At 35.5% G+C, this 9,698-nt stretch overlaps 1 protein-coding gene across 1 annotated transcript; it reads left to right on the plus strand.

Moving 5' to 3' along the window:
* Positions 1-2,895: 2,895 nt before the first annotated feature.
* On the plus strand, positions 2,896-8,291 carry LOC132175227 (plant UBX domain-containing protein 8-like). Its single transcript, XM_059587096.1, has 11 exons — positions 2,896-3,131; positions 4,038-4,111; positions 4,237-4,795; positions 4,878-4,961; positions 5,036-5,148; positions 5,315-5,525; positions 5,646-5,846; positions 5,938-6,102; positions 7,169-7,312; positions 7,393-7,449; positions 7,958-8,291. Exons 1-11 carry the CDS (start codon positions 3,048-3,050, stop codon positions 8,063-8,065), a joined length of 1,800 nt encoding a protein of 599 aa, XP_059443079.1. The 5' UTR covers positions 2,896-3,047; the 3' UTR covers positions 8,066-8,291.
* The last annotated feature ends 1,407 nt before the right edge of the window (positions 8,292-9,698 follow it).

The raw sequence follows: 9,698 nt of genomic DNA on the forward strand, positions 1-9,698 counted from the left end.
CTATTTCATAGGAGTAAAAAGAAAGTTACAATTAGCGGTTAATAACCCTAATAACTGCTAACCACTTTTTAAAATAAAATATTTTTAAAAAATTAACAATAAAAAATAAAATGATACTGTTTTTATGGTAATACGATAATACCCTACTACATATCTAAATTTATATACATTTTTATATATATTAAAACACAAAAATGATAACGTTTCATATATATATATATATATATATAAAAGCAGTTATCGATTTTTCCTAACCATCTCTAAAAACGATTAGTGTGATAGCGGGCGGTTATTGCCTTTTCACCCCTGCTATTTCATGAGGGCTCTATGCCTCTATTCAAAAAAAAAAAAAAAAGTTTGGAATTTACATGAAGAGATCATTATAGTACGAAGGCATACAACAAGAACTTATAAGCTCAGTTTGAAGCCACGAAAATTTCTTTGTTTTAGCTGGTTTCCTTATTTTAAACACTCAAAAAAACTGTGTGAGAGTAGGGATTGGGATCCCGACGATACTCATAAAATTGTCCATCAATTTTTTTTCAAATCCTGGCTATTCATAAAAACAATTATATCTTTTTCTAACTGCATTTGTCTATGAGGATTTTATATGTATGATGAAATTGTTTTATAGGCTTTTTAAATTATTAACATATCACCTACTACTCTCACGGATTGGGATCTTCGGCAATACTCATAAAATTATTCACAATTTTTTTGTTTTTTTAAATCCGGGCCATTCATTTTCATCCAAGAGCCACCAACCCGCCACATGTCCCACTCAATATAAAATAATAAAATATTATTTAAAATTTTAAAATAAACATAAAATAAAATAATAAAAAAATTATTAAAAAACAATGGGGTGGCTCATGGGGTGGTTCGGCCACCCCATTTTTCCCCTAGCCACCCCAGCTCAGCTTAGGGGGTGGCCGAACCACCCCCTGGGGTTTTTAAAATTTAAATAATATTTTATTATTTTATATTGAGTGGGACATGTGGCGAATTGATGGCTGTTGGATGAAAATGAATGGCTATGATTTAAAAAAAAATATTTTGATAGGTAATTTTATGAGTATTGCCGAAGATCCCAATTCGTAAGAGTAGTGGGTGATATGTTAATAATTTAAAAAGCCTATAAAACAATTTCATCGTACATATAAAATCCTCATAGACAAATGCAGTTAGAAAAAGATATAATTGTTCTTATGAATAGTTTATGTGAAAAATATAAAATATAGTTTCCAAGGGGTAGCTCAATCAGCTGTGGACCACGCCTAATGAAGCGGAAGTCACTAGTTCGAATCCCCCCTCTTCCTTCCCTTGTGTGGACATGTCAAAATATATATATATATAATTCACATAGTGGGTCTTTAAGAAAGATCCCTTCCGTCATTTCCTTGGATATCTTAGAGAGTCTAGTTCGTAACAATTTTAAACCTATTAAATGAACATTAAATAGAATTAAAGTTTTGAGATTTAATTTACAATTAAGAACACATTTTAGAATTATCAAGTAGTGATCTTCATTTTATTTTCCTAGGACGAGGATGTTTGAAATGAAGCTCTATTTCTTACCATACTTGGCGTAAAGGTGACATCAAGTAGATTATTATCATTTAATATCTTAATTTATTTTAGTTTTTTTTTTTCTACAAATTTTAATATTTTGAAATATTTATATATTCATCAACACATTGTCGAGAAGTATTCATTTTATAAAATTAAAATATATGAAGAATGCTTATATATTCATCAACACATTAACTTAAAAAAATATATATAAATATAAAAATTTTAAAAGATAATTTGATTACGAAGAATAAATTAAAAAAATAAATCCATCTGAAAGTTTCACAACATATCTAAATTTTTTTATGAAGTTCCAGTGTTGACTAAATTGGGAACGAAAACTAATATCAAACATTAAAAACCTAAAAGAAAGATGAGTATTGGTGTTATGATCAGAGATGGCATGGGAGAAGTACCGGTAACTTTGTCAATGCTAAAAGATATATCATTGAGCCTGATATTGCGAAGGCCATGACGATGTTGAGTGTAAATTTTTGTTGTGAATTGTGTTTCTGCAAGGTCGTTTTGGAAGGTAACGCCTTATAAGTAGTGCAGGCACTAAGAAATGATAACAGAAGCTGAAGTTGATATGAACACCTAATCGAGGAAGCTCAAGGGGTGCTAAATTACTTGCATAAATGGAAGATTACTTATGTTAGACTAACATCTAAGTGGTATAACTTACGCCTAGCGAAGGAAGTGCTATCCTCAGTGTGAAACATGGTCTTATACAGGAAGCTCCCTATTGTATTTCTAATATTATCGTTGTAGAACGGTATGCTTAAACTGATTTTCTAATAATAGATTCGCTCGACATCTTTCAAAAAAAAAAAAAAAAAATTCTGAAAACTACTTGAACCCGTTTGAGGGTTTATAAAATTTGAGTAATATTAAAAACCACGCTTTTATTTTGTTATTATTTCATTATGCTAGCATGACATTATCGATCATTCATTATTATTAATTTTAAATAAAAACTGATCCATGGCTGATTGACACGATTAGACTAGCATTACTCATAAAGTCTTTCTTGGTTCCTAAGAAATGATTACCATTTTATTTTATCACTTTCTCAAGAAAATTTAAAAGAAAGAAAGAAAAAAAAAAAAAAGCATAATAAAACATTACTTGGAAAAGGGGAAAAAGAATAACATTTATTTATGCCCATCCGATGAAACACATAAAATATAGCAAGAGATCCATTTAGTAACCTCCTAGAGGCGTAGAAGATTGGAGAAGGTACAAGTACAACGGCTCACGCTCACGGCTCACGCTCACGCTTCCACCTCACCGTATCAAGCAGAGTTCTTAAAGAGCATTTTGCTAAATCATTTTACTCCCAAACTATATATAAAAAAAGCCCCTCTTTATATTGTTCCACACAAATATCTCTCTTTCTTCCCCTCCCAGAAACCAAAGAAAAAAGAAAAAGAAATAAGAAACTGTGAAAATCTGAGTCCCCTAAAATTTCTTCAATGGCGAGGCCTAATCAGGAAGCTATCGAGACCTTTATGAACATCACCGGCGCGTCGGAGCCGGTCGCCGTGCAAGAACTCGAGGTGATTTTTCTTTCTGAACAGTAATTGCCGATCAAATTTTGGGATTGATTTGTCAGATTGAGCTTTCTTTTTGTAAATTAATGCCAAATTTTGCGGGTTTGAATGTGGGGAAATCGGAAATGTTGAGTTTGGTATTTGATTAGGGCTCAGTGTCTGGTAATCCGGTGCTGTTTGTTGCTCGATGATGTTTGAGTTGGTTTTTAGATGATTTTTTTTTTTTTTTTTTTTTGTGAGTCTTTATGGTTTGTTGGATTAAAGTTTCAGATTGTTGGGGGTGGTATTCTACTCTTATTGATGATAATTGACTTGAGGTAACTCGGTCAATTTAGCGTGTGGAAGGTGCAGAATTTTTTTTGGATAAATTTCTTGTCTTTGACTGACCTAGATGTCCTTGATGAATTTCCTTCCAATAGTGATTTATGCATTTAAGTGCTATCAAGATAATGGGGATCGAACATATCGCATTGTCGAAGATGAATGAATTGTTGGATTTTGTATGAGTTTTGAATTTGCCCACAATTACTTCAAGGATTAAATTGACAGGGAATAGCAATCAAGGCACTGCATTTAGAAGTATTTAGTGTACGATACTCGATTGATCATGGAGCATAAGTGGGCATCTCCTCTAGCTATCCTTTATGCAGCAACTTAATTAGTTTATACCGCGCTTGAATTAGTATCAAAGTGAGAAAGAAAACTTAGTTCCACTACCTGTAATGAGATTGTATCCAGTAATGAGCTTGTAACAAGAGTAGTTTATATCTACTTGATTTCTGGATCCTATAAGCAGGTTTCTTTGCTATTTTCATTGAACCAATTGCTTGACATACTTTTATGTATTTAGCTCTGAAATTGAGTTCTTTGTTTTTATACCTCCACTTCATCTGTCATCTTGCTTGCAATCAGGCGCATGGCGGCAATCTCAATGAAGCTGTGAATGCACATTTTAGTGAAGGAGATAGAAGAAACACATCAGCAAAGTATGCGATTTTATCTTGTCATATTTATCCTTTTAAAGTATCTTACTCTGATTCTTCAATGATTACACTCTGCATTATGCGACGTAATTTAGCATTGATGTCTTAATTCATTCTTTCACGTTCAGCATGCATGAGACGTCTGTAGCTGTTCCACAAGATGATTTAATGGATATTGATCAAGTTGAACCACGGGGACCTCCTTCATCACTTCTATCTGCAGCTGGAATTATGAATCCATTTTCTATTCTTGATCCAAACTTCCGTAGAAGTTTTTTGGATGGTAGTTCTAATCTTACTAACCGTGATCCCTTTGTGACACATCCAAGAGAAGTTAGGGAGATTCCCATAGAGGTAAAGGATGGCAATCAGCCATCTGGTCATTCTGGACATGCTCCTGCTATTGAGGATGTCACTGGAACTGTGGATGCACGTGGTCCAGATATTCATGGGACTGTTTTAATTGATGATGAAGATGATGAGGATATTTCAGCTGCCTCAACTGCACAGGCTAGACTGCGGGATGGAGGACATGATCATATTTTGGGTGATGGTTCTCATGGCCGAAATGTTGGACCCAATGCTCCTGAATTTGAGAGTTTGCCAGACTATAGCAATGACATAGAAGAAGAAATGGTTCGAGCTGCCATTGAGGCTTCAAGAAGGGAGGTCGAGGCTGCACAAAATGTATGTGACTCAAACCTTTAGCGCCTGTGAGCATGTCCTCTGTGTCTCTGTTGGTACTAAATGCATGCATATCTTGATGCAGGACTTAGCTGACCCAGAGCCTCTGCCAAGGCAATCTCACTTGGAAGATCCTGAACTTGCACATGCAGTTTCATTGTCCCTGAAGGTCTGTTCTGTGACGTTGTGTGTGTTTGAATTTAAAATGAAATCTTGGTCCTGTTTAACATAGAATAAATTCAGACAGCAGAGCAAGAGAAAGCATTGCGTGCGCAAGGGGAAAGTGCTGGGGCATCAAAGGTAGGAGTTGAGCCAGCCGAGGTGGAGCTACAAGAATTAGCTGCATCAAATGGGAGGTATATGTCCTTTCCTGCGTAGTAGTTTTTCACACATTATATGGTTTCTTGCTATGACTCAGTGTCGCTTTTGTTTTTCTACCAGCCACATGTGCTTCTTTATTCCTAATATGTGATTTCTACTGTTGGGGGGAGGAAATATAATAAGGGTATTTGATAATTCTAGGTTGGAGCCGGGAAGCTCATCCATCCAAGAGGAAGCTGAAGATGTGGAGGAGCAGCCTCTTGTCAGGCATAGGTCCCGACGTATGTCTTCTGGATCTCTGGACTCTGCCAAAGGTGTTGAAGTTGTTGAGGCTAGTAGCCCACCATCAAGTCCTGGACGGCATAATATTGGTAATCATCCACAGCACAGTGAAAATGCCTTCCCTGATGAGGTATCTTACTTATGTAACATTAGTTCTCATTAGAATTTTGAGTTGCAGTTGATCAATTTTAGTTACTAAAATGTTCTACATCAACTATTTTTTCACCTTTTCTTTTATCCCTAATTCAAGTGGGGAGGGATTTCTTCTGAGGAGCATGATGAAGCAGTCATGCTGGAGGCTGCTATGTTTGGTGGAATTCCTGAAGGAACTGGATATCGTTTTGCATATGCACCTCATCAGTTCATGCAACCTGAGGGCCATTATCCCCAGCGAATGCCTCGCCCGCCATCACCCTCCCTGGCTGCTCAACGCATGATACGGGAACAACAGGTGTTACTTTGGGCTTCAGAAATAAAGGTTTGATGTTTTGGGCCACTAAAAATGGTGCGATTTAACTTTATGATTTGTCTGATGCTTGCAGGATGATGAATATCTTGCGTCTTTGCAAGCTGACAGAGAAAAAGAATTGAAGGCCATTGAGGAGGCTGAAGCTCAGCGTTTACAAGTGGAAGCAGCTAGAGAAGCTGCTCGTGAAGAAGAGAGACGAAGAGAGGAAGAATCTCGTAGAAAATTGGAGGAAGAGCAGGTACTGTTAATTGATCTATGTTTGGTTAGAGTTGTGCCATACGACATGGTTATGTTAGCTCCCTCCCCCCAAATTTTCCCCACTCCCCCATTTCTTGGTAAAAATAGATGTATCTGGTGGTCTAAGTTAGGTAGAGACAGAGTACATTCATTTCTTCTGAATACTGGAATGAGCAGTATCCTGTATATTTGGCGAACTAACCTGGAAACATGGCCATTTACGTCTTTTCACAATCTTTAACTACTTTCTTTCATGTTTTTGCAAATGAAAAATGTTTTTCATGATATCTGAGTAATTGCTCTTTTTAAGTTTTTAATTTTTTTTATGGGTAAGCTAGGACTTAAATAATAATTATACTTAGGAACCCCATGGGGTTGGCTCGAGCGGTAAGGGCCTTGGTCTTGGTGGCTTTCCATCAGCTCTAAGGTTCGAATCCCCTTGGGTGCAAACAATTCCTTAAGGCTAGTTCGCTGGCGAAGTTGGAGTATTACTCGATCTGTGTAAAGGAGGAGGCGCTTTACACAGGTCTGAGGTTACCCGACGGGGGTGGGTACACGAAGTCGCTTTGTGTTGGAGGGGTTTCTGGTCATAAAAAAAAAAAAAAAAATAAAATAATAATAATAATAATAATAATTATTATTCTTCGGTGTGGAATCATAGTGAAATTAATTCCATTTGTATAAGGGAGCACCCGGAAGCAAAAACTCTTGATGAGTTAGGAAGTTCTCTGATTAAGTTATGGTTTGAGAGTTAATCCTTGTTTCTAAATTTTTATGAATTTGATTGCGAGTATGTTAGATATGATGATTTTATTTAATAAACCCTTATTCTTTTTTGATTCCAAATGGTTTAAGGTTTTTCTTCCTAAAATTTTGCTTGCAATTATCTCTTTATAATGGAGTATGTGCATACCCTACTTGTTTTGCATATCAGTACATCCCCCTTAATGTTTTTTTGGCACAAGTTACACCTGAAATGGTTTATGCTGCCTACTGAACTTAGAAGGACTTGGAGTGAATATAGTGTTCCAAGTTGTTTACTGCTGCAGTTTGTATGACTCTTGCAGGAATTGGAGAGACAATTAGCTGCAAAAGAAGCTTCCCTGCCTCAGGAACCAGCATCGGATGATGAAAATGCTGTAACCCTTCTAGTACGGATGCCAGATGGTAGCCGCCATGGGCGCCGGTTTCTCAAGTCGGACAAGCTGCAGGTAAATTTTACGAAGGAATGATTTTTTTTGCTCCTTTATGTTTCTCTTATGCTAAATGTGCACTGTTATTTGCTTTGCAGCATCTTTTTGATTTCATAGATATTGGTAGACGTGTCAAACCTGGCAGTTACCGATTGGTAAGTACACCCAACTCTTTTTCAATTAACCCTATATGCGTCTAGTAACTGTGATTTAAAAAATGTTAGACTAACTCTTTTTTAGTTAGTTTACAACTTGTTGACATGTGTCGGAATGTAATTGAAGGATGCTAAATTTTTCAGTTGCTGATGTAGCTTTAATTAGGGCTGACAATTTTTGACCGGACCTGCAAACCTGACATGAGCCCAACACGAAATTAGTAGATTATGAATGAAGAGTTTTGACTTATTTAATTAAATGAGTCGGGTTAGGGTTGACCTATATAGTCTTATATTCATACCTTGATACGAGTCGAATTTGACACTAGAAAACAAATTAGAATTACCACTCCTAGCTTCAATCACATGCTGACAAATGTTAACAAATTGTAAAAAGGTTGTTGGCATAATATTCCTATTATTTATACAAAGATGTAAGGTTAATTTATTGTAGTGCCAAAAAATCTGTGCTACTTATTTATGCATGCTGACGTGATTGAGGGTACAGGTGAGGCCATACCCAAGGCGTGCTTTCAGTGATGGGGAGAGTGGTTTGACGCTGAACGAACTTGGGCTGACGAGCAAACAAGAAGCTTTGTTTTTGGAGTCGATTTAGTGAACATACTCCGATACTCTAGAAAATTAGTCACTTGAATGTTCTACTCTATTAAAATATGGGGTTTCACTTCGGTTTGTGGAGTTTGGGGAGATACGTGAAGTTCAAGGAGATGATCACAATTATTCCTGACCTTGCTGGGCAGAAGAACAATCATTTATCAGTATATTTGTTTTCTCATTAATTGTTCATGGGTAATGTGGTGACTGATCATGTTAACTTGTTAGTGAGCTTTAGATGTCACAAGTAAATAAGGATAGAATGGGAGTTCATGGTTGGATTAAATTATAATGAAGAAACACATGCGTTAGCTAAAATGAGGGAAGAAAAAGGAAAGAAAAACTTATGGAGAAAAATATTTTTGATTAGAAAAATGTCAGCCTACAACTTTTTATGATGTCAGTAAATTGTAAAAAAGTTGTAGGTGTAATATTACTCTTTTGATAATCTATGTGTGGTGTAATACTAGTAGTATGACTTTTTTCTTTTTCTTGTCTCTCGAATTGATGTGGCTTTATAAAGTACCATTAGATTTAGAATTGATTACTATTGAATTTTAATAAGCTATATATCATCTTTAGGGAGACAAAAGAGAGACAAGAATCATATTTCTAGCATTACTCTTTATGAGAGAGGTGCTGAGATAAAGTTCCTTGAGTTCTTATCCTCCTTAGTTTCAAGCTCATGAGAGCTGCGTGCAAGCTTTGGGGCAGCTCACTAATCTATTGATAAGTGGGTTTAATTTGGACTTTTTCATATCTACTACTCAAATTACTAGAAAGCATAAAATTATTGGCTTTCTCTATCTCTTTTAATAGCCCAATTTTCTTATTAGTGAGGGTATTTATTTATTTATAAAAAAAAAAAAAAAAAGAAGGCTTATTAGTGAGGGTTGTCTAGAATTGTTGGCCAATTGTAACCCATAACACGAGACGACACCTTTGGATGCGTATTGATGGGATTACTGCTTATAAAAGGTTGCTTAGGATTGTTGCATGGAAAAAGTTTTCTTCTAAATTGTGTTGGAATAAATTTTAGACCATATGAATTGTACATGCATTTCAAAAAGGAATAACGGATTATGTATTTTTAAAAATACATGTTAAAAAGAAAATATGAATTTAATAGACTACATTCTCTAAACTTCTACAATCTTCCACAAACTTGGAGTTTAGCCGTTCGTGGTAGACTTTCTTGTGCTCTCTCTGAGTCTGCCAACACATCATGGCAATTCTTCAAGCCCATGTGGGCCCGATCTCATTGGATTACCACTCATTCTATCCTTGCATGCTCATGCTCCTCTAAATTGGATTCTTTGCTTACTTCGTCAAATAACGTTCTACCTACTCTATAGGACCTAGGCTTATCTAGGAAGATCCCACTAGAAAGGTTAAGAGAATTCAAATCACTTTCTTTTTTTTTCTTCTCTTCATATTGAAATCACTTATAGATTACACATTTGGATATGTCATTTCAAGCATAATTTTTATTTATTATTATTATGATTCTACAAATTGGGTTAAGATTACTAATATAAATTAAGTGTGAAAGCAAGATTACTTATATAAGAAGAAAAAAAAAAAGGGTACGATCATGCATAATTATGTATATGGCGTTGTAGCAAAGTACAAAA

The sequence above is a fragment of the Corylus avellana genome, chromosome ca3, assembly GCF_901000735.1.
Source record: "Corylus avellana chromosome ca3, CavTom2PMs-1.0".
Classification (NCBI taxonomy): Eukaryota; Viridiplantae; Streptophyta; class Magnoliopsida; order Fagales; family Betulaceae; genus Corylus; species Corylus avellana.

Bases quoted from the DNA above. Each gene is read 5' to 3' on its own strand.
- LOC132175227 (XM_059587096.1), top strand. From the start codon at position 3,048: ATGGCGAGGCCTAATCAGGAAGCTATCGAGACCTTTATGAACATCACC. The intron at 4,112-4,236 runs GTATGCGATTTT...TTTCACGTTCAG, and splicing joins AGAAGAAACACATCAGCAAA to CATGCATGAGACGTCTGTAG. The intron at 7,313-7,392 runs GTAAATTTTACG...TTTGCTTTGCAG, and splicing joins TCAAGTCGGACAAGCTGCAG to CATCTTTTTGATTTCATAGA.